Source organism: Podarcis pityusensis (genome assembly GCF_964106645.2).
Source record: "Podarcis pityusensis genome assembly, chromosome: 9".
Lineage (NCBI taxonomy): Eukaryota > Metazoa > Chordata > Lepidosauria > Squamata > Lacertidae > Podarcis > Podarcis pityusensis.
The window spans coordinates 51,750,815-51,775,518 of NC_138034.1; the positions used below are offsets into that span (position 1 = coordinate 51,750,815).

The following is a 24,704-nucleotide window of genomic DNA, read 5'->3' on the forward strand; positions in this document are numbered from 1 at the left end:
TTAAAGTAATGGAATTGATAGGAATCTCTTAGGGCCACTTAACAAAAGTATATGTTTCTTTTTTTGTTACCATGTAAGATGTTTTACATGTACACTTAAAAAGTGCAACATGTGAATGCAGAAAAACATCTAAATTGTTTAAGGAGCTACTAAAGATTGTTGTTTCTTCTCAGTGATACATCTGAGTTTGTCCTGCATAAAGGACAAAACAGGCCCTGGACATCCCAGTTTTTAGTACGATTACCAATACTGGAGAACAAGGAGGGGGAAACAAGCGTATTTTTACCTTAGACTGAACATCAGCATTGTGATCATTCTGGAGCAGAAGAGCCGCTGATTTGGTGTCATCTTTCCTGGCAGCAATGTGCAATGCCGGCAACCGGACTTTCCCTTTAGTGTCATTTTCTAGAAGGATGGCTACTGCCTGATTGTGTCCTTGCTGCAATGCAACTGCCAATGGAGTGAAGCCGTCCTGTTGCAGCAGAAAATAAAACATTCCGCATGAAGCCAGAACCCATATAAAGAGCTCCCACGAAGAGGTGTGTTGTACTTCAACACACAACATTTTATTAGCCACCTTGCGATATATTAAACTCTGACAACCCACCAAACACTCCAGAGAGGCCCATCTCCAAACATATTTACTACTGCATTTCACGTCTGTTCAAAAATAATGTTAAAAACATAGGTGGCATTTTCAAGGCTGATGTTATAGTGATGAGTTATTTGGCCCATATACCACTGACAGTTGAATGTTGCTGGTGCTCTTTGGGGGTTTTTTTATGCTGGGTGGTTTTTTATTGTTAGTTACTGATGATGATTGTAATTTAGCTTTTTTATATTAATTGGAAGTCACCAATCAACTATTATGTACAGTCATACCTCGGGTTACAGGCGCTTCAGGTTGCATTTTTTCAGGTTACAGGCGCTCCGAAACCTGGAAGTACCAGAACAGGTTACTTCCGGGTTTCGGAGGCCGCACATGCTCAGAAGTGCTAAATCGCGCTTTGCGCAGAAGCACCAAATCACAACTGGCACAGACACGCCACTGCGGGTTGCGAACGTGCATCCCGCACGGATCGCGTTCCCAACCCAAGCGTCCACTGTATTAGATAACTAATAACTCACATATGCAATAATAATGTTTGGTTATGAAATGGCATGCTATGCAAGTCTTATTTCTTCCCCTTTATAATTTAAGCATGGCAAACAAAGTTGGAAAGAAGTTTGTATCAGTTCAGGGGAAGATGCAGGAAAATGTTTCTGCTAGCCACAATCTAGAACACTTGTTTAAACATGTGGAAGGGAGAGCTGAATTTCAGACCTTCAGGTGGAAGACTGAGACTTGGAGCTCAAAGGGTGTTGCCTGGTTGAACACAGGGCAGAACAGATGAGTGCTTGGCAGGCTAGAATAAGGCAGTATGCTCCAGGTCAAGGGTAGAGCCTGGGAGACATGGAGATGGAGCCAACAGAAAAAGCTCAAGCCAAGAATGAGAAATAAGCACAATATGGTCCAGAGAACTAGTCCCTTTCCTTCTTTTCTCACATCCTGAGATTTGGTGCATTTTCCTGGAGGCCTTGAACAGAAGGTCAAAAGCCTGATTTTTGTGGAAGGGACAGAACTCAGTAGTAAAGCATCTGCTTTTCACGCACAAGGTCCAAAGTTCAATCTCTGGCATCTGAAACTCTGGAGAGCTGCTGCCAGTCTATGCATATGGACCATTGGTCTGACTCAGTATAAGGCAGGTACCTATGTTTGAGTTAGGACTGGGATATAGGAACCACTGTGTAAAGGCTTATGTCCCACAGCTCAGTGGTAATCCACATAGGGTGTCCTTTTTTACAGAGAGCAGGCCTCTATTTGAAGGAGCTCTTTGTCTGAGGGCTGTCTAGTCCTAAGGAGTCACAAAAAGGGAGGGCATACACATCAACAGGGCACTAACATTGTCCATCAACAGTTAGTAACACCTGATCAGCAGACTTAGCAGGCACACAAGTCCCCTGGTGTCTTCCCCATTATGGTGAGATGTACTGTATTTCTGTTTAAATTATAGTGATTATTTCTAAATTTGCATCTATATGTATAAATGTACTATTCTCTTCTCCTTTTCTTAATGCAAATCCTTTCTTTCATAATGCATAACTGATCATGCTAAAAACACATGTTTTGCATGCAAAAGATTCAAGCTTCGGTCCCCAGGTAGGACTGAGAAAGCTCTCTTTATGAAACCCTGCAGAACCACGGCTGGTCAACATATACATTACTTAACTAGACAGACTAATGATCTGACTCAGTATAAGGCAACTTTCAATGTTTATTTTTATTTTCACTGTGTATGCTCAAATTCCAAAAGCAGCTTGCAATACAATTGAAGGAGGACTGTTTGGGATTAAAGTCCAAAATCCCCCTGGGCATACAGAAGGAATGAGGAATTCTCGGACTGCAGCCTGTATGGTTGCTATCTAGTGTTGTCAATCTAGTGTCAGCTGTTTGAGGTAAAGTTATAGGAAGCCTATCCTTTGGTTAGACCAGTAGGAGAAAAGAAGGAGGTGTCATTTCAAAATAGGTGAGACTCAGTTGTGCTGGCTGAAAAGAAGGATTATTTTAGATCCACCAGGAAAGATGTGAGAGGGCACCTCACTGTGCTTCAAGCACTAGCTTGGTCTTAAAACAGTACCCCACAACAGCTATTCCTAGGAGAGTATGCTCACATCTCCAATATCATATTACAGTATTCTTAAGAGAAATGAATTAGTTTGTTTGGGGGGAGGTGGAATCTACTGTAGATTATTAAACAACAACAGCAGAGAACTGGGGGTTTCAAGATCAGCCAGTGACTCATTTACAAATGCTGTTTCTGCCTTGTTGCTTAGCAACCACACAGGATTTCATACTCTAGCAAAGCTGCAACAGTAACATGATCCTGGCCCATCCCAGCAACAGAAAGCATTATTTTAGGAACCATCATCAAATGCAATAGTATCCGCTGAATGAAAGGATAGAGAAAACAGCTGTTAACAAAGGCAGGCTTGGCTGGAGTGCAATGCTAATAAATGTCATACCATTCTGAATACCCTGGGGTGGGTTAACTCCATGCCGAGGAGGGTGACAAATGCAGGGATTGATAAGGGACCGCTTTTCACGGTTGCTAAAAGTGGAAGAGCTTTATGAAAACATGCAGATTTGTCCATAGATCAACACTTTCTAAGTTTTTACTTCTGTGGCAGACATTATAATACCATAATAGTAGGGGCGGGGGAGAAAACTTAAGTTAACGTTGTAACTTTTGAAGGGACATGTTATGGGTATGCTGAGCCAGTGTGGGTTAGGTCTCATAGGTCATAATCTGTGCCTTACAAGGAGCCTGGAAGACAACCGGAATCCAGTGCAGATATCAGAGCACTAGCGAAATTAAGCCTCAATGTTCAGAGGAAGTAGACCACTGAATACTATATATGAGGAACAAGCAGTAAGGGCTGTCGGCTTCCAGGAGACAACTTATTCAAATACTCCCAGTCAGATCCAGCAAGGGTCTTCTGAGATTACGTTCTTCTGCTAATGCAGCCCTGCTGAAGAGGTGGGCCACTGAATTCTGTACCAACTGATGGTCTTCAAGGGCTACTCTACTCAAAATATTATTACAGTTACCTTGTCATAACATGAAGGGAGGGCCTTTTTGGTGGTGGTACCCAAGGTATGGAACTCCCTTCCCTCTTACTACTAATACTACTACTAGTTAAATTTATTACCCACCCTTCATCAGCAGGGCCCCATACACATTGAAATGATTTAAAATTCAGTATTAAAAACATTAAAAAGAAATTATAGTGACTGGTATAGGGTGGGCCCTGAGTAATTAGCAGCACCAACTTAAAACTTTCAGGTATTTGCTGAGCCTTAAAACTGGGACCTCCTTAGTGAATTACTGTGTTGCTGGTTACTAAGACTATAATTTTAAAAAAATGTTATTTGCTTTCAAGTGTTGTATTTTTAAAAAATTTTATGAACCCATCTCTGTGATAGTTGTTACCATGAAGAATGAGCTACATGTTTTAAACCAATAAATACTCTTCAAATGGGAGACCACAAGAAGAAATCATCTCTGGGTGATAATTGGTACTAATAGCATGAATATGTGACACCCTGAACAGATAGGAACAAGTGACATTACGCCATGTTAACATCATATATATCATGCAATCTATATACATTAAAACTAAGCCCTCTGAAAGCACAAATAGTAGCCAGGAATCATTAAATTAGAGCTGTGCCTCTGCAAAAAGTGAGAAACGTAACTAAGTCTGGGAGACATCAGTGGAGTTAGTTTACTGTACTTTGTAACTTCTTCCTAGGCTCTATAACTCTGTCTATACCACCATCCTTTTCAGCTCTGCTTGGCTTCTTCCTTGCTCTCAACATGCTCCTTATTCACAAATTTTTCCTGATAAAGCTTCATGATGATTAAAAAGTGAAAGAGAAACATATTGTAACTTTATAGATGATCTGCCCCAAAGTGGGATCTCATTTGGTGAATGTTGAAAATAGTTCTATAGGGAGAGAAGGAATAACAGGGCCCTTTAAGAAGACTGGAGATTAAGGAACTGGCTGGAGTCAAGGTGTGGAAACAATGTGTTTGAAGTTTTCTAAGACCTGAGGGCCAGACTACAGGTTACACACAGTCATCTATTTCTTTCCTGTGATGGCTCTTTTAATGGAAAAGCAGCTTGAAATCTTTCATTGGGAATGGAAGAATAATGGAGGAGGGCAGGAGATGCTGCATAACCCTTTCCCTTATTGCATTACGTGTGCTCAGAATGCCCCTCTGCCAGCTGTTATCTCATGGGTTGAGGGAAAGCACATCCTTCCCCTTGGAGATGAGGGAACAGCCTGAGGTAATAATCGTTCTGAGCAAGTGAAGGGCAAGAAAGAAAGGATTAAGCAGCCCCTCCCTCCCGATGACAGCATTTGAGGCTGCTCTTAAGATAAGTCAGGGCAAACTAAGAAACAGGAGTGTGTACCACACAGATTCATCTTCACGGTTTTATAAAAGAAAAAGAAAAAGGTTATAGAAAGGCTTGTAAATAAAAGATCCAAGTACTGTACCTCAGTAGCAGTGCTCTGGTTGGCTCCATTTTCAAGAAGATATTTCACTACTTCAATGTGGTTCTCTTGAGCTGCCATGTATAAAGGAGTGAAGCCATTCTAGGGGAAAACACAAACACAAAAAATAATAATTTCACTGAGGACCTAAGGAATTATGATATCAAAACATGGATATTAAAAAGTAAAGCTCAGCTGCCATTTCCCAAGTAAAATGAAGCAGAATGGAAAAGAAAACCAACAAATATAAAGTTCTGCTTTTTAAATTAATGAGGTGTGCCATATAATAGTTTGTACCCATTTGCTGCTGCTTCACCAGATGTTTTGAACTACCGACTCCCATTTGGAAGATGGTAGCCCAAAACTTCTGGAGGTCACTAGGTGAAGGCTGCAATAGAATGCATGTTTTCAAACTGCTGCATGAACAAGCCACTGAAATATGAACGCTTTGGCTCTTTGGTAATGATTTAGTAACTCCACATAGCTTTTTATAGCTTAGTATCCCCTTGATATCTTTTTCATAGCATTTAAGGTAATTTGGTGTTCGCTAGGAGAATTCATTACTAGACTGCTTTCTATGTAGGAAAATGGGAATGTAAAACTGGCAATAAAATTTTATAAGCACTGACGAGGAAAGGGATAAAATATATTTATTTATTGCTTTTATTTAACTAGAGGCAGCCCACTGGGCACTATAAAACCATGGCCTCAAGAAAAACCGCAGAAATGGCGGAATTCTAAAATAATGTATACAAGCTTATAGTATGTGACTTTTCAACAAAATGAGCCAATAGTATTGGCTACAACATGTGTTTAGCATTTGATTGATTCTAAAATTGTGCTGATCATAGCACAGCAGCAAATTAACTCTTACAAGACATTGTTGTACTCGGTGCAAGGCCATAACATTCTGGATCACTACTAGTACAAATGGTTTAATATTTATGTGTATTTTATTTATTCATGATTCTATATATCTCCCTTTGCCAGTAGGCCTCCAAGTGGTTTACTTCAAAAACTGTATAAAACAATACTGTACAATAGAGACAATTCTATAATTGGAACTGAAATATGTGAGCGTAAGATTCAGATTCTTTGGAGAGTGTGCCAAAGCAACTCCTATCTGCCTTTCTGTGGATTCAATTCATACAATGCAGCGGGTCACAAGAGATAGTTTTGAGTAGAATATTAATAAGAGTAAAATGATTTTATGAAGTTCCTAGAATTTTAACAAGTAGGCTTTGCAAGTTGAAAGTGTGTCTTCCCAGCTCTCAAGCAGACTGAAAGAAAGGCTAACTCTGTTGAAAGAAAGGCTAGACTATTGTTCTCCTACCTACAAGATGACATGGCCAACAGCCAGGTCAGGGGAGGCCTGCATCATACTGGAAGAGCATTATCAGCCAGTTGTTGCCATAGCAACACATATGTATCTGACCAATTCTTTAAACGTGTAAATGGATTCCTAACTGACTTAGCCAGTCCCATTACATTAGCAAACTTCAACAGTACAGGGGTACCTCTGGATGCGAATGGGATCCGTTCCGGAGCCCCGTTCGCATCCTGAGCAGAACGCAACCTGCGTCTGCACATCTGCGGGTCACAATTTACCGCTTCTGAGCATGCATGTGACGTCATTTTGAGCGTCTGCACATGCGCGAGCGGCAAAATCTGGAAGTAACCCGTTCCGTTACTTCTGGGTCGCTGTGGAAGGCAACCGGAAAATGCTCAACCTGAAGCGTCTTTAACCTGAGGCATGACTGTACCTTCTACTACAGAGTACAGTCTTGCAGATACAAAACTAGAAGCTTAGTGCGGACCCACAGGAATCATCCAGACCAACCCCTCAATCCTTAAACAATACAGAAGGGTGCATAAAATGGTTGCATCAAGTTTTGCTTCTTTTAACCAGTGATACATCTTTGCATTATAAAGAGTCATGTTTTTATTTACCATCATCCTGCAAATTAGCATAACTCCAAGGTTTCAACCAAATCTATTCAGGCCTAATTACTGCATTCATGCACCCGCCTTAACTTCCCAGGGAGTAAGACCCATTAAAGTTAATATGTGCCTGGACTTCAGCTCCTGCACAGCTGGAGTCACGGCTAAGCTTGATTTAGATTTAGATTTAGATTTAGATAAATTTATTGTCATTGTCCGTATATACACAGTATACACAACAACGAAAATCAAACACCCACCCAAAGACCGGGTTCACATACACATTTGCACGTATCTCCAACACTCTCATCCTATTCAGACATAATCTATAAAAACATATCATACTCCAGAATGTAACATAACCTATTAAAGGCATAACATAACCTAAAAACCTGTCTCATTCCTTCCTACTCCCTGCTTGCTATTTCTTGCAACTGGCCCTGAGATCATTATTTAGTGCAATCAGAGCTCTTGGATAGAAACTATTCAGAAGGCGTGTGGTTCGTGTTTTCATTGTCCTATATCTTCTGCCCGAAGGCAACAGTTCAAAGAAGTTGTGAGCAGGATGGGTGGGATCTCTCAGGATATTGTGTGACTTCTTCAAAGTGCGAGACGTGAAGATCTCATCCAGGGTTGGTAGTTGGAGCCCAATAACATTCTGGGCAATTTTAATTATTCTCTGTAAAGCTTTTTTATCCGTTTCAGAGCTGCTCCCATACCACGATAATATACTATAGGTTAAGACACTCTCGATGGTACTGTGATAATAGGACAGAAGTAGGTGCTGAGATAGATTCAGTCCCCTGAGCATTCTCAGGAAATACAACCTCCCCTGCACCTTCCTCACAACCATATTAATATTTGCAGTCCATGAGAGGTCCTCAGAGATGTAAATGCCCAGGTATTATCTGCAAAGTTTTCACCTTTTGCATTTGCCAATTGCAGGGAGTGGGGTTTTTTTAACATTTACCCACATTTACTGTGCATTTGCACAACATAACTTCTAGTGAGTGTCTGATCTCACATGAACCCACCACAGTAAAGTGCATCCTAGTTGCTGGGAAGAAAGGAAGGGCAATAGGAGACAAGGGGAAATCTGGTCTTTAGGATTATGAAGATTCTAAGGACTACAAGCAGGAAACACAAAAATTGAAGGATTCTGATCACCTGGCATGCAAACAATTCACTCATTAATCAAAGCTTTAATTTTGATTAAAGTTCATTAGTTAACATTCATTAGTTAAAAACACTGAAAGGTGGGAGTAGACAGGCTGGCTCATCTTCTCACAGATACTGCTTAGATGTACATTTTGCCTCATATCTTCAATTTCATGAGGTGCATTCACTTACTTAATAAAAGAAAAAGAAATCTCAGAATCAGGGCCTCCAGCTATCTGTGAGCCAAGGACATCAGTAGCCTCTGTATTCTCCTCTCAGCAGCCCTGCACATGCTGTGAATGACCTGATCATTTACCATCTGTAAGCAACCATTTTAACACAACTGTAATTCAATCAGAGATGCTCCCTTAACCAATCAAATCCCATCCTTTATGGAGCTGTTAAGTTTTACATGATATTAATTTCAGGATAAGCTGAAAGTAAAAGGGACGCGGGTGGCGCTGTGGTCTAAACTACAGAGCCTAGGGCTTGCCGATCAGAAGGTCAGCAGTTCAAATCCCCATGACAGGGTGAGCTCCTGTTGTTCTCTCCCTGCTCCTGACAACCTAGCAGTTCGAAAGCATATCAAAGTGCAAGTAGATAAATAGGTACTGCTCCACCAAGAAGTAAACGGTGTTTCCATGCGCTGCTCTGGTTCGCCAGAAACAGCTTAGTCATGCTGGCCACATGACCCAGAAAAACTGTCTGCGGACAAACGCCGGCTCCCTCGGCCAGTAAAGCGAGATGAGCGCCGCAACCCCAGAGTCATCCACTACTGGACTTAATGGTCAGGGGTCCTTTACCTTTATCTTTTAAGCTGTGAGTAAGTAATTCTGAGCCATGGCTTAGCCCTTGAGTTCAAGCATTTTATTTCACAAACTGCTTGACCGAGTCCCTGATCCAGATCAGATCTGAGAGGGTAGTGGGACATAACTCTTGCCGCCCTCGCCCCCATGGTCTCAGTTTGGATTGGGCGATGTGGCATGCCTGCAATGTGCAGTTTTTGTGGGGGGGGGGAGCTCATTCCTTCACTGGAACTCATGTCACTGGACTCTACAGTCTGGAAATGCTTGTTTAGTAATGCTACAAACCTAAACACACTTATCGGGAACAAGCTTTCTTAAATACAGCTGCACTTACTTCTGGGTAAGTGTGGTTAAGACTGAAGCACAAATAATCTTCATTAGCTATATTTTTACTTTTTGTAGTCCCTACTGAAATATGATATATGATAAATGGGCAACCCTCAGGTTACTCTCCTTCAATTCCATAAGCATGTTAAATCACCAGGAACATAAAGAAAATATTTATACTATGTCCTGTGGTTTTTATTTCTGTCTGTTACTTCACAATTATAGATATGACCCATTTGAGATATTGACAGCATTTCTTTTCCACTCAATTTAGAAGCTATGGCATAGAAAAACATCCTAATGAAATTTGATGACACTAATAGGAATTTCTTCTGCAGCCAAGTAGGGAACAGCCAGCAAACAGCAGCGATAACGTGATTCTCCTTGCTCTGAATAGCACATGTATTCTCTTTGGCAAATATCACTAGGATAATCACATAGCTCAAAGCCCCATCATAAGGATATGCAGATCTTGTTGGTGGGTGTAATATGTAAAAGCCTCCCACACCAAAAAGTGGAGAGCTACTCATTTGTACTGTGATAATCATGGTCCTTTCCAAAATTCTCAAAAAAGAAACCACACCAAAGAGTCGCAGCTAAATCTGTCCCTCAAAACACTTGCCATTTACAAAATTTTGCATTATACATCTCACCCTACAGAATGGAGTTCAAAATATTAAGGCTAAAATTAAATCTTACTTTTCTTTTATATATTTGCTATATTTAATTACATTCTTAATTTTGTCCAAATAATTCAAACAGCATCTCCATGCCAAATATTTTTTTAAGTGAGGAGAGAAAACCATCAAAATGCCCCAGGTGGCATATCTTAATGTGTCGCTACTATTCACATGACGCAACAATTAATGACAACATAGGGCACAGGAGGCAGCTCTGGTGTAATGGAGTTGCCTGCTGGTGATAAATGCTCATTGTTTTAACTACTGGTTCAAAAAGTAATTATGCATTTGAGGATCAATATAATCAATCAGATTGCTCTTTGTAGGTGGTTCCCCCCCTTTGCTAAATACAGTGATTGTTGTCATTATGCAAGCCTCACATTTACTGTCAAACCCATCTACGGTTACTTTTTTGGGCTTAATATAGACCTAACAGAGCACTAAAAAGTCTTATTTCTGACATCCATTCAGTGACATTATAGCATAATTATGCTTGCTAAAGAAAAGAAAAGAAAAAGCTGAATAACCAGATATTATAAAAGAATATACTTGTATAAAAGCTACTTTTGAATTAACTGATTCCAAATAATAGAACTCTAGATAGTTTTTGAGGTCCAAATTACTACTTAAGAATTGTTGTGACTCCAGTTTGACTTTCCACATCTTCTACTCTGAAAAACAAATAATCATGCTCCAGACCAAACTACTTTTAAAACTCCATCTAGTTTTAAAGACAGTTTGCTATGGAGGGCTGCTGTTCAAGTCAAAAGACCCCTTGGGGAGGTGAAACTAGCTGACCAGTAGTTCTTTAGATTTTATCAACAGTTCTAATATTTACGGAGATGCAATATTGTGACCTCTCCCTTGCCTGCAAAAATGTAGTGTCATCAGCATTCAAAGTGCTTTCCAGAGTGACAAAACCAAGATATATCACTGCCCCAAACAAGATGCTTGTGATCTAAATTTAGGCAGTGAGGAGGAAGATGAAGGAAACAGGGAAGGGAAAGATTGGAAAATAAAGGATGCACTAAAAGTTAAAGGACTATGGTGCTGGGCCAAAGGCTTCACAGGAAACAAAGTTTAGAGCTAGGCTTTATGGAGTTCCCAGGCATTAGTGGAATCAATGTAGAATGGACCTAGTAGTTCAATAAAAGAGTGCTGTGAAATTGAAGGTAATAAACTCAGAAAGGTGAAGAGAACAGGAAGCGTAGGACATATCAGGTGATAAAAGCAAACGTATGGAAATGAAAGGACTCAAACTTCCTATACCAGGCATGTCCAAAGTTCGTTTGGGGGGCCTAATCCGGCCTGCCGTTTGATTCAGCCCCCATGGCAATATATGTCCTGGGGGGGTAAAATTGTTTTTTTAAAAAAAGCTTCAATCCTACAAAAAGCTCAACAGCTTTGATTGGCCCTCATGTATGTTCACTCCATCAAATCTGGCCCTCTTTGAAAAAAGTTTGGGCACCCGTGTCCTATGCTGTTTTCACATCCCTTTTCATATCCAGCACAAACACATCAGCTTTACCTTTAAAAGCATATGTAATTAAAGCATGCAAAAGGCTTGCGTGAACTTATTAACTGTCCCAACAGGACAGCTGCAAGTCTGTAATCAGACTTTATAGAGGGGCTTTGGGCCTGAGCTGTAATAGAAATATGCCATAGAAGTATTATTTCTATGGAGGTCTCTGTTCTTGGAGTTCAAAATGCATCACAAAAGAATAAAAATTATTAGGACTCTACAAACTTTTATTTTGCATTATGCTCCAGGGCATTATTTTCAGCTGTACTAAAAATAAATGTCTCATAAGAGGATTTTATCTCAACAGGAGAGATTCTCTTTCTCTACAAGGGTAAGTTAAGGACGTAATACCCACTTTCCCAAAGATGTTCACATTACATTATGAGGCTATGAATATGCGTCAGAAGTTTCTATTTTTTTAACCTTCTTTCTACCTCCGTTACAGATTAACTAAAACAGAGAGCATAGAAACATGAAAACAAAAAGAGATTAGATTTCATGGGGCAATACATTTGTAAGAAAAATACACTTGGGGAGGTAAATTTGTAAAACGAATTACCCTGTTCGTTATGAGTTATAGTGATCAAAATTATTCTGCTGTATCCAGAAAATAGTATAGGACAATTTTCACAGAATTTTAAATAGCTATTTAATGCATTGACATTTCTCTCTGAAGAAAAGGAAAAGAAGCCATATGTCAGAGGAATTCTTCAGCCACAGGAAGAATGCTGTCATAATGGATTTGTTCAGATGTAACAATAACTTGTAGTTCACCTTTATGAGACTGTGTGAGCCTTGGTCTTTGTTCTCCCCCTCGCCTCTACTTCTTCAGCACAGCCATGAGGAAACAGGCAGCTTTTGCTTCTATTTTTAACTAACCAGAATTTGTCATTTTCTCCAAACCCACACAAAATGTCATTAGTCTCAGGGTGCTTCCACCCTGTAGTTTGTTATAAACTCTGTGCTGCTCCTTCATGCAAATGTTTTGCAGCAACAACACAACGTCATCCTCCTCAAAATAAAATCCCACATTTTCCTCCCATACAATCCGGATCTTTCATTGGTATTTTTTGTTTGTTTGTTTTTACTTTTTGGATTTTCTGTGAAAATAGTAAATTCAGATTAGAAGATGCTGAAACACTCCCACTGAAGTTTCTCGAAGGACTAACGGGATCTTTCTCAGAACTAAAACTGTAACTATTGTTTATAAAAGTTTATTGGAAGCTTGAAAGAGAAAAAAATAGTTATGCAAGCCATCTTCCATTCATGCATCTTTTGGAAAAAATCTTTAATGGGGAGGTGGAATGTACTAAACAATGGAACATGGTTTTAGAACCCATATAGAATGTTTCTTTAGCTTTAAAATTGAGACTGGTTCAGCAAAAAAAAAAAGATACTTCCAGTACACTGAACTAGCCCAGGCCTAGATCAAGGTAGCAAATATGGAGCAGTAGGGGCAGAATTAGTGTTTAATTGTATTCAATGTACACTTTTTAAATGAGCTCAGTTAAAATGTGTCCGATATTACTCTATTTTAAGTGTAATAGAGTAATAAACCCATCTTCTTGATTTGCAGGAGGAGTATATAAGTAAGCAAAAAACTGGATTCTCATGCTTGTGGAATCAAGAATTATTTTCACCAGCAGCTGATGACATTTTTAAACAATTTTTTAAAACAATGACCTAGATGTCATTGTTTAGAGGCACAAATACAAGATGGGTGACACCTGGCTTGAGAGCAGTACATGTGAAAAGGATCTAGGAGTCTTGGTTGACCACAAACTTGACATGAGCCAACAGTGTGACGCGGCAGCTAAAAAAGCCAATGCAATTCTGGGCTGCATCAATAGGAGTATAGCACCTAGATCAAGGGAAGTAATAGTGCCACTGTATTCTGCTCTGGTCAGACCTCACCTGGAGTACTGTGTCCAGTTCTGGGCACCACAATTCAAGAAGGACACTGACAAACTGGAACGTGTCCAGAGGAGGGCAACCAAAATGGTCAAAGGCCTGGAAACGATGCCTTATGAGGAATGGCTAAGGGAGCTGGGCATGTTTAGCCTGGAGACGAGGAGGTTAAGGGGTGATATGATAGCCATGTTCAAATATATAAAAGGATGTCACATAGAGGAGGGAGAAAGGTTGTTTTCTGCTGCTCCAGAGAAGCGGACATGGAGCAATGGATCCAAACTACAAGAAAGAAGATTCCAGCTAAACATTAGGAAGAACTTCCTGACAGTAAGAGCTGTTCGACAGTGGAATTTGCTGCCAAGGAGTGTGGTGGAGTCTCCTTCTTTGGAGGTCTTTAAGCAGAGGCTTGACAACCATATGTCAGGAGTGCTCTGATGGTGTTTCCTGCTTGGCAGGGGGTTGGACTCGATGGCCCTTGTGGTCTCTTCCAACTCTATGATTCTATGATTCTATTCTATGTCAATTTAAAATAAACACAGAGAGCTGAGCAAAAATAATCAGATCAGTTCTTATTTGAATAGAAGAAAGACTGAGCCAATTAGGCTTTGCACATCATGCAGCAAATACTGTAGAATGTATTAGCAAAGGAGTTGAGCTATGACTGTTAGTCCTCAGTTCAAATCTCAGCTCAGGTATGAACTCACAAGTAGGCTTAGAGTAAGCTATGACCTTCTTAGCCTTGGCTTGGTCCAGTATATCTGAAGGAGCGTCTCCACCCCCATCGTTCTACCCGGACACTGAGGTCCAGCACCGAGGGCCTTCTGGCAGTTCCCTCACTGCAAGAAGCCAAGTTACAGGGAACCAGGCAGAGGGCCTTCTCGGTAGTGGCGCCTTCCCTGTGGAACACCCTCCCACCAGATGTCAAAGAGAACAACAACTACCAGGCTTTTAGAAGACATCTGAAGGCAGCCCTGTTTAGGGAAGCTTTTAATGTTTGACGTATTTTAATATTCTTTTGGAAGCCGCCCAGAGTAGCTGGGGAAGCCCAGCCAGATGGGAGGGGTATAAATAATAAATTATTATTATTATTATTATTATTATTATTAGCCTCTACATAAGCAATAGGACAAGGATGCTGAAGACAACTTAGTTTGCAGAGTTGTTGTAAAGTTTACAACCAGATAATAAAGTGCTATGAACACTGGAAAATGCAATATAAATTCCCTAAGGCCTTTTGGAAGTAAGTTGGATTTTTTAAAAGTATTTCTTTTCCACTCTGTTTTAATGTTTCTATATGGGGTTGGTTGTTTGTCATTCTGGGTTGCCTGGGCAAGATAAAGTGGCTAACAAATTTTAACAACAACAACAAACAATTATTAAAATACTGTTTTCTTGTTCTCTATGTTCCTGCCAGCATATTAGTGCTTTATTTTCTGTTGTATGTACCAGAAATTAACTGCAGCTAAAAATTGGGCCAAATACTTGATTCTTGAGTCCTCATAAATATAGCCATCAAACAGGGAGGTGGGAGAGTTAAAGTACCTGGAACCATTGCTAGAATATTGTAATTTACCCTTTATTTAGCACAAGTTGAGTTCCAACTGCCTACATTTGAGCTGCCTACATCTAAATATATAATGTCCTACACAGCCCTCTTATATCTAATTGTTTGCGTCTAAGTGGGAATGAGAGTATAATGTGTTAGAGCACCTGTCATTTTTTATTTATTTTTTGGTATGAGCCTGGCTGTCTTTATTTTTTGAGTCAATTCAATTTGGATCAGAATTCGAGGACCAAGCATCTGCTACAATGCCTGTAGACAGTGCCTGGAACATTTAGTGCTACCAATTAATGTGCTGAAAAACTAGAATATTCATTATATACTCCCTGTGAAGATGATATTTATATTTCTGGCATTTTTCATTAAAATAGGATTCAGAGTGAGGTGTTTTTTTTTTTAAAAAAAAAAGGACGGAGAAGTCAAATATTGGCATTGTATTAAAGATTTTGGTGAAAAATATTGCGAAATAAAATTGGATAATGAATGTTCATGATAATTGTATAATTAGAACAAATGAAAAAAACACATAATTTGATAGCTTCTTGAGCTAAAATGATTCATAGCATTCATTTAATCTGATGGAGGAAGGGGATACAAAGAGAAACAAATGAGCCAATGTTTTGCCGTAATGATTTTTAGCAAAAAATGGAAACGGAAAAACCATGAGCATTGTCATGGGTGTAGTATATAATTTCATACCTTCTCTTTCTTCATAATATATATTGAGACATTTTATTTTGTATGACATGACTGACAAATGTAAATAAAATTATTTTATACAGACATGATCTTAATGGGTAAAGGATTTGGTATGGGGTACAGGTCTCAGCAGAGCCAAGAAAACGGGCATAGGTTGGTTGGTTACCTGTTTTTAAAGAGGCTTTGGAGAATATTAATTAGGATTAGTAAAGGTCCCTGGGCTCCCACTTCCCTCAATTCCCATCCCTCCATTTCACTTTGTTTCTTTGGTTTTAACCGAAGATATTCTCCCCCACAAACTATGGGTTAGCTGGTGGACTTAAATAAGAACTGCTGAGAGCTAAAATATCAGGGGGAAATTAATGGGAAGCATATGATTCATGCTGTTCTATTCTGTTTCTTGGTACTCACTTCCTTTGTCACTGTAATATGCACTGTGAATCTTCTGTTCAAGAAATTGTTTTTTCCTTCTTCCTTATGATGCAGTACTGCTGCCTGCTGTGAACCAATGGGGTTCATAATAGGGCTATATATCTAAATAAACCACCTCCTATTGCAGCTTTATACTAAAACACAGTACTGGGCTAGTCCTATAGTTCAGCCAACCCTATGACTGACAAAGCCACTATGCAATTCACAGCAAGTACGACCTCAGGCTTACTGAGTTCTTAACAATTTTGCAGGATGCCCAGCTAATGTAGAAAGAAAAAGCACATTCTTTACACCATCAGATAGACTCAAATTATGCAATGTATAAAATTATTTTTCGTAAGCCAAACATTCTTCTCCCACATTAAAAGGTAAAGGGACCCCTGACCATTAGGTTCAGTCGTGACCGACTCTGGGGTTGCGGCGCTCATCTCGCTTTACTGGCCGAGAGAGCCGGTGTACAGCTTCCGGGTCACGTGGCCAACATAACTAAGCCGCTTCTGGCGAGCCAGAGCAGAACATGGAAACGCCGTTTACCTTCCCGCCGGAGTGGTACCTATTTATCTACTTGCACTTTGACATGCTTTTGAACTGCTAGGTTGGCAGGAGCAGGGACCAAGCAATGGGAGCTCACCCCGTCACGAGGATTCGAACCGCTGACCTTCTGATTGGCAAGTCCTAGGCTCTGTGGTTTAACCCACAGCACCACCCGCGTCCCAACATTGCAGTAATACATATATAGATCCTGTGATTCATAGAATCATAGAAATGTAGAGTTGGAAGGAACCCTGAGGTTCATTTAGACCAACTCCCTGCAACGCAGGAATACACAGCTGTGCCATAGGGGGATTGAACCTGCAAACTTGGTGTTATCAGCACCACACTCTAACCAACTGAGCTATCCAGGATATATTATAGTGGCATATGTGAGTATCTATATGCTGCTTTGGTTTCGCCAGAAGCAGCGTAGTCATGCTGGACACATGACCTGGAAAAACTGTCTGCGGACAAACGTTGGCTCCCTCGGTCAGTAAAGCGAGATGAGCGCTGCAACCCCAGAGTCGTTCAGAGGTTAACTGTCAGGGGTCCTTTACCTTTACCTTTATATCTAAGAGTAATGTATGTAAATGAAGGCATGTATAAGACAAATAAAGGAGCATATGAAGTGTGTAAGAGACAGAACAAGGGCACAGAGAATAAATTATGGGCAACCCCACTCCCTGCCTCACAGCTATGATTTTAGGTGGGTCTCTGCTTGTTACTGCCAATTTACAAAATGCAACAGCATCAACAATGTGGCATTACTATAGGATACAGGAGAAGGCCTAACTCCATCACACGTATTACAAAACTGCATGGGTATTGGTGTTTGTAAAAATATGTATATATATTTAAAATCGCCTAACTGTATATAGCTTGGGGGCCCTTAGTGCAGTGAACTTCAGTGGTGTCACACACAGATTAAACAGTTCCATCTGACTACAGATGACCTTTTATTTTGTGATTTGCAAATTCCTTCTACCCTTTCCCTTTCTGAAGCCTTTTCTGTTGGATGCTGTGAGTCAGCAGCTACCAAAATAGATCAAAGACTCCTGCCTGAGATACTGCGGCATTTCCTTCTATGCAAAAGAGAAAAGAGCATTATTCCAGAGAGTGCCTTGCAGTTGCGGCTTGTGAATAACCATTGTTCATTAATATTAAGCACTGAACCTGACTACAGATTTAGTATGTTTGGGACCACTTTTTTTTTTTAATTGCTAAATTAATGACCAAGTGCACAACTCGCAAGGCCTATTGAAATGAATGGTCTTCTTGCAGAGTTTCATCCCATCTCAAAGGGCTTTCTGCATGTGCACAAAGGCCACAATCCACTGCGTCCCTTTGTATGCACCAATTTCCCCCAACCTTCAAGTATCAGCTTGTATTGTGACAGAGTAATGCAGCTCTTTGGCAAAAGAAAGGGAAATTAATGCAGCATGGCAAAATTTGAAATTTATACAACCCTGTACAGGTACTGAATTTGAACACAATATATCAATTACATCAATGATTTTTAGACTTCCGCTGAATCTAAACCATCATCTACATCAATGTTCTTCAGATTTTCTGCTTTAATAGCAGGTGACTAAGTTTTAGATAGAGGCAGAATTTAGAAATGAATGGCCCACCCCTTTCCAAAATAGCTAGGTGTTTAGAACCTGAGCCAAATAAATAAGTTCAGGCCATTTCAAACTATTACATTATTATTATTTTTTATTATATTAGTATACCACCCTTCATCCAAAGATCCCAGGGCAGTTCACAACAGAAAGATACAAAATGAGAATACAAAATACATGAAGCAAAACCAATAACACTCCTTCCACAAATGCATTGAAAAAGCCATGGAATGTTAATCAGCCAAATGCCTGGTTGAAGAGAAATGTTTTTGCCTGGCACCTAAAGATATCTAATGAAGGCGTCAGGTGAGCCTGCCTTTCCCCACCCAAAAAACTTACCTTTCACATGCAGCATTGGATAGTGTGCATGCAATAGAGAGGATTATGTCATAGGCCAGCATTATGCCTGAAAATGTTCTCAGTGTAAGGCTCTCACTGCAAAGATCCCTGGGAATTGCAGTTGGACATGCATTCTGACAAACTATAATTCCCACAGACCTTTGTGATAGAATCTGCTCAGCTGCTAGGTATTCAAGGCTAAGGAAAATCTGAATAGCTGCTCTCTCCTTCACACAAATTGTAGGTTTTGGGGAAAGGAAAGTGAATGACAGGGCTGGCGATGAAAGGGAGGAGAGACATTAGTTGCAGGGAAGAAGCTTTATCACGTTATGCTGTTGTGTTGGGGCTTGAAGCGCATAGGGAAACTGGAGACAACAAAGAGGTAAAGTGAAGATCAGGCATAGGTCAAGTCAGGTCTAGGCAGAGTGAAGGCAGATCTCCTAAAGCAGCTCAGGACCCTTGGCAGTTGTGACAGGTGGGGTGTGGAAGATGCTATCTCAGCCCAGAGCCAGGGCCATTTGAGACCTTTTTGTAGGTTGACTAGCACTGCAGTCGGGCCCACCTCACTGAGAAGATGGCTGTGCTGACTTAAAGGACTCTTGTCTAACTCTGCAGTAGCCAACTGTAGAAGGGATGAAGGAATCCACACTCTCAGACTAGGAAGGCCCACAGGGGAGTGCTGAAGTCCTTTCTAAGTATTTCCTTCTCAGCTATGTCTACCTCAAGATACAACACTGTGCCACATTCTGAGGCCATGGAAAGCATTTGGAAAGGGTCATTTCCACCCCCTAAGATTCTTTTTGTGAAGAAGCTTAGAAAGAACCATTCTTATTTCAAATTGAGATAAGATGAGTTTGTCCATGTTGCTTTTCCATACCAACGTTGTGCTGAGGAACCCCTGGCTGCTGCAGAGTATTCTAGGACATATTTTGGGTGCACTCTAATTTTGTGTGGTGCGTCAACCGGATGAGGTCAGTCTGACCACTGGCCCATGTAAACTGCAAATATGACCTAGAATGCACAAGTGACCCCAATGAGAAAATCTTCAAATGTAAAAGAGTTTCCAGGAACACAGTTTAAAAATCAATTATATAGATTCTAGAGGGCAGAAAATGTATTGTTGCATGCTGAGAATCAATAGTACTACATCCTTATTTGAAAATATACAAGAGTGAAAAAGGTATATTTGGAGAAGCATAAAAAGATGGCTTCAAGAATATTGGAATTCAGTTTATGTTACCTATACGGCTCCTCGCTGAATTCCATGCCTCAAAGTTTATAATTTCATAATCTGAAGACTGAGAGATGCCTTTCCACTGCTAATGAGCATGATTTGCAAAATATCTGATTTAGCTGCTGCGCTCCAGCTGCTGGTGAGGTTTCAATATGTCCCACTGTGCTGCATAATTTGGGCACTTCACTGTGTGTAACCAATTAACCTTGAGTCAGATTTGCCAACTTAAGGCTTAGAGCACTTTATACAACATTGCATTTTTTTAAAGCAGAAAATGCCCAACATACCTGAGATTGTGCATTAATATTGGCTCCTTCCTTCACTAGAACTTTGACAACTTCAGCCTGCCCAGCCAAGGATGCAATATGCAATGCAGTGTTGCCTTTCTGTTTGATAAAAGATAATGATAGTAATAATCATTTATTCATAAACAGATTTGCCCAAAACCCAAGGTTCAAAGCAGCTTTCAATATACAGTATTCTCATTCACATTCATAACATCAATTGAAACTTTAGCATTCTTGCATTAAAACTATTCAATAACTTTCTTTTTATTCAAAATAAACCTCCTAGGATTAAGGCTACCCAAAAATTTCTTAGAGAGAAATGTTTTTGGCCTCTTTCTTTCTTTCTTTCTTTCTTTCTTTTTTAGCTAGGGAGGTCCATAATTTGGGAACCTCGTATTTAAATACTTTGACTCTTATGGTATGTATATAATACCACCATGTTCTTGCTATGCACTGCCCTTCAGTTATGCAGACCAATTTTGATAAACCTGATAATTCTAGAATATTCACAGGGATAGAGGCGAAGGCAAAAAAGCTGCATCCTTTGAACTGGTTTTGCCTCATGCTGCCAGCTATTAACACCAAGACAACAAGGGGAAATTATTCCCAACCAGAAAAAGTCCTAAGGAGTAATATGAAATTACTTTCTACTTGCATTACAAGGGAGCAGTTTTCATGGGAACACAGGAAACTCCTTATACACAGTCAGACCATTGGCCCCCAGTATTGTCTACATAGGAAACCTCAGACCTGGGGGAAGAATGAGGCCCTCCAGACAGAGGCGTAGTGTAGGAGGGGGGCTGCTGGGGCCATAGAACCAGGAGCATTTTTCGGGGGGGGGGTGTTGGCAGGGCGGCATGAGGAGGACACAACAGGCATGTGACCTTCCAATCAGTTCAAAGCCCATCTGTTCATGGAGACCAAGTCTGGATCCAACACTTTCTCATCTCTGTGATTATATAGTATAGGACAGGGTTCTTCAATTCTCCTATGTTTTTACTTTGAAGCCTACAGGTGTACCAAGGGAGGGTTGGTGTGAGTTTGGTAGGGATTGCAGAGGTCGATGGAAAGTGTGTGCTTGCATTCTTGAGGCATGCACAGCCGACGTTAATGAGGAAGGACAGAGTACAGTGCTGTTGTCAGATGGAAGGTGTGTGAGACATATACTCAGGAGTTTCAGCACATGTTTCAGAAACATTGTCTAATGGATCTTAATGCAGAGTTGAAACAAATAATGTTCATCATTAGTCTGTTTCAGGAATAGAATCACAGAATCATAGATGACTGTGGTGCTCTCACAATGTCTCTTTCCCTCTCCCTGCCCCCTTTCCCTTGTCTATTGTGTTTTTATATTAGATTGTAAGCCTTCAGACAAAGACGGTCTTGTTTTAATTGACGGTTTGCAAACCACTCTGGGAGACTTTTTGGCTGAAGAGCTGGATACAAATGCTCTAAATAAGTAAATGTTACTGTACTACAGCTCCCATCATCCCTAACCTGACCAAGTCACTGATCAAAGCTGTAGTCCAACCACATTGTCTACCCTTGCTGTATTTCAGTGTGCATGTGTGTGCGCACACACACACGCACACACACACACACTGAACCATTTATATATAATGATACAGTGAATATATTACCTTAGTAGCAGAGTCCACTGCAGAACCTCTTTCCAGCAATTCCTGAACCAGCCCCACATGGCCTTCTTTGGCAGCCAGGTGTAGAGCATTGAGTCCATTCTGCAAGGAAAAAATAAAAAATAACAATCCTCACATTAATCACAAACTCCCATTTGGCCCCTCTTAAAGGGGTAAAACCCTAGTGGTATAGCACAGGCTTTGAATACAGAAAATCTTAGCTGCAAGCACAGACATCAGCAGCTAAAAAGTCCTCAGCTGGCACAGCCACTGCCAGTCAGAGACTGGGCTGTTGTCTCATCCCAGTCACATATGAAGCTCCAGGTCCCACATCCAAAGTATGCACGGTCATGCCGTCCACCACGTCCACCGCACAAACACCTACACATCTCTCTCAACATTTGCAAATACAATTAAGAAATTTTGAGGCACAGAAGGAGATACCTTTGAAATCTCAAAGACTCTGCCCACCCATTTCCCATGGGAGTGTGGGGGAGGCACAAAGGAAGCTGCCTAGCAAACACAAGGTTGGACTGAATTCTAATCTCTATGACCTCTCCCTATCCCACTAATGTACTGATCTCAAAATGGGTAGGTTTCAGGAAGTTCAAAGGAGTCTACATAGTAGCACTCTCATTTAAACCTCCCAAAGTCTACTTGAAGCGAACCTTTGAGTGCAGTATATAAAACAAGAATTGGATGGGGTTTCTCTCATTTCTGTCCATTCAAGTGTTGAAAAGTCTTCTTGGCCCTCCCTGTGCTCAGAGTTACTTGGCTTGCCCGCCTCACATATTTGTTTGTTAAAACTATTTACCGTATTTTTCTCTCTAGAAGATGCACCCGACCATAAGACGCACCTAGTTTTTAGAGGAGGAAAACAAGAAAAGCCAGCAAGAGCCGCAGACACGCTCGCTTGGCGCGGCTCTTGTTGGCTTTTCCGGGAGGTGGGAGAAGGGACTGACGGGCTGCCCTCCATCCTTTCTCCCACCTTCCTGAAAAGCCAGAGCAAGCTGTGCTTCAGCGATAGCTGCGCAGCGCCTCTTCAGCAAAGCGGGAGGAGGAACGGAAGGGGCTCCGTACTCCCTTCCATTCCTCCTCTCACTTCACTGGGAAGCCAACAGAACAAGAGGCGTTGTGCAGCTCTCACTCTTGCTGTGCTAGCTTCAGTGATAGCTGCGCAGCCTGCATTCACTCCATAAGACGTGCATACATTTCCCCTTACTTTTTAGGAGGAAAAAAGTGTGTCTTATGGAGCGAAAAATACGGTACTATCCGCTCAGTTCTACAGCAGAGTACATAAACAATTCTTAAAATAAAACAACACCTCCTCTATCAGATACGCAGACTTAAAGGGGTGGTGGCTCTTTGTAAACGAATAAGAAATCAGATAATTTCTCAAACATGGATATTTAAATTCTAGCTACCAAAAGAAGCCACTTTATTCACACCCAAAGAAAATGAAATGGCTCTAGTATATCCAACAACTGTTATTACTTTCATTATTTATATAGCAGCAAACCACTCTGACTGTCCCAGAATATACCTAAATATCCAAAACTTTGACATAGTTTTTCTGGCTACTATAAATATATTTCAAGTGAGAGAAGTTTATTATTTTATCTGCTTGCTCTTGGGGAAATCCTAACATAACCACTTCTGGATCAAACAAAAGTTTTATCCCAAAAAATCATTCGAATAGTCCCCACTCCCAGTAATGAATAACTCCACCATACATGCATAGGCCTAAAGGCTGCATGCACACTATAAAGCCCAATAAAGTACATTTCTTCCCTCAAAGAATTCTAGGTGCCATAGTATGTTAAGGGATTCTGGATCCTCAATCTCCTTGCACTTGGTCAACCGGTCACTGTAGGTCTGCCTTTAATATATGCAGCTTAATGCACATACATTAAAGGTAAAGGTAAAGGGACCCCTGACCATTAGGTCTAGTCGTGACCGACTCTGGGGTTGCGGCACTCATCTTGCTTTACTGGCCGAGGGAGCCGGTGTTTGTCCGCAGACAGCTTCCGGGTCATGTGGCCAGCATGACTAAGCCGCTTCTGGTGAACCAGAGCAGCACATGGAAATGCTGTTTACCTTCCCGCTGGAGCGGTACCTATTTATCTACTTGCACTTTGACGTGCTTTCAAACTGCTAGGTTGGCAGGAGCAGGGACCGAACAACAGGAGCTCACCCCGTCGCAGGGATTCGAACTGCTGACCTTCTGATTAGCAAGTCCTAGGCTCTGTGGTTTAACCCACAGCACCACCTGCGTCCCTTGCACATACATTAGGAGGTACAGTGGTGCCCCGCAAGACAAATGCCTCGTAAGACGAAAAACTCGCTAGACGAAAGGGTTTTGCGTTTTTTGAGCTGCTTCGCAAGACGAATTTCCCTATGGGCTTGCTTCGCAAGACGAAAACGTCTTGCAAGTTTGTTTCCTTTTTCGTAAAACCGTTAATACCCGGGGTGCATTGCTTGAAGAGGTGCAGTTGCGACTTGACTTCGAGGAGCAACTAATAGCACGCGGTGTGGTAGCCTTTTTTGAGGTTTTTGAAGACTTTGCTGATTTTTGAAGCTTTTCCAAAACTTCTTTTGCAGCCATTTGGTAAGTTAAACTTTTAAAACTTTTTTGGGGGTTTTTGGATTTTGGGTTGGGGTGTTTGGAATTCAAGGACTTGGTGTTGGGGAGGGGTTTGCAAGAAACTGGAAGCTTGTGTGGTTTTTTCTGCATTTTTATGATTTTTTGTGACCACTGGGCCACTCTGCTGTTTTTTTAAAAAAAATTCTGGGTTTGAATTTCTGTGTGGTGGGTGGCTGGGGGAACAGTTGAGGAGGGGTTTGCAAGAATCTGGGAGCTTGTGTGGTTTTTTTCCTGCATTTTTATGATTTTCTGTGACCATTGGGCCATGT

At 40.9% G+C, this 24,704-nt stretch overlaps 1 protein-coding gene across 30 annotated transcripts in view; it reads right to left on the reverse strand.

Annotated features, from left to right (window-relative positions):
• ANK2 (ankyrin 2) overlaps positions 1-24,704 on the reverse strand; it is a gene marked incomplete at its 3' end in the record, with an annotated part of 313,486 nt that overhangs the window by 98,085 nt on the left and 190,697 nt on the right. For all 30 annotated transcript variants that reach the window (XM_081020238.1, XM_081020247.1, XM_081020257.1 and 27 more), the window contains exons 3-6: positions 21,795-21,893; positions 20,155-20,253; positions 5,105-5,203; positions 287-472 (exon numbers count right to left, since the gene is read on the reverse strand). In XM_081020238.1, coding sequence (XP_080876364.1) covers positions 287-472; positions 5,105-5,203; positions 20,155-20,253; positions 21,795-21,893 — 483 coding nt within the window. The remainder of the gene's footprint in view (positions 1-286; positions 473-5,104; positions 5,204-20,154; positions 20,254-21,794; positions 21,894-24,704) is intronic.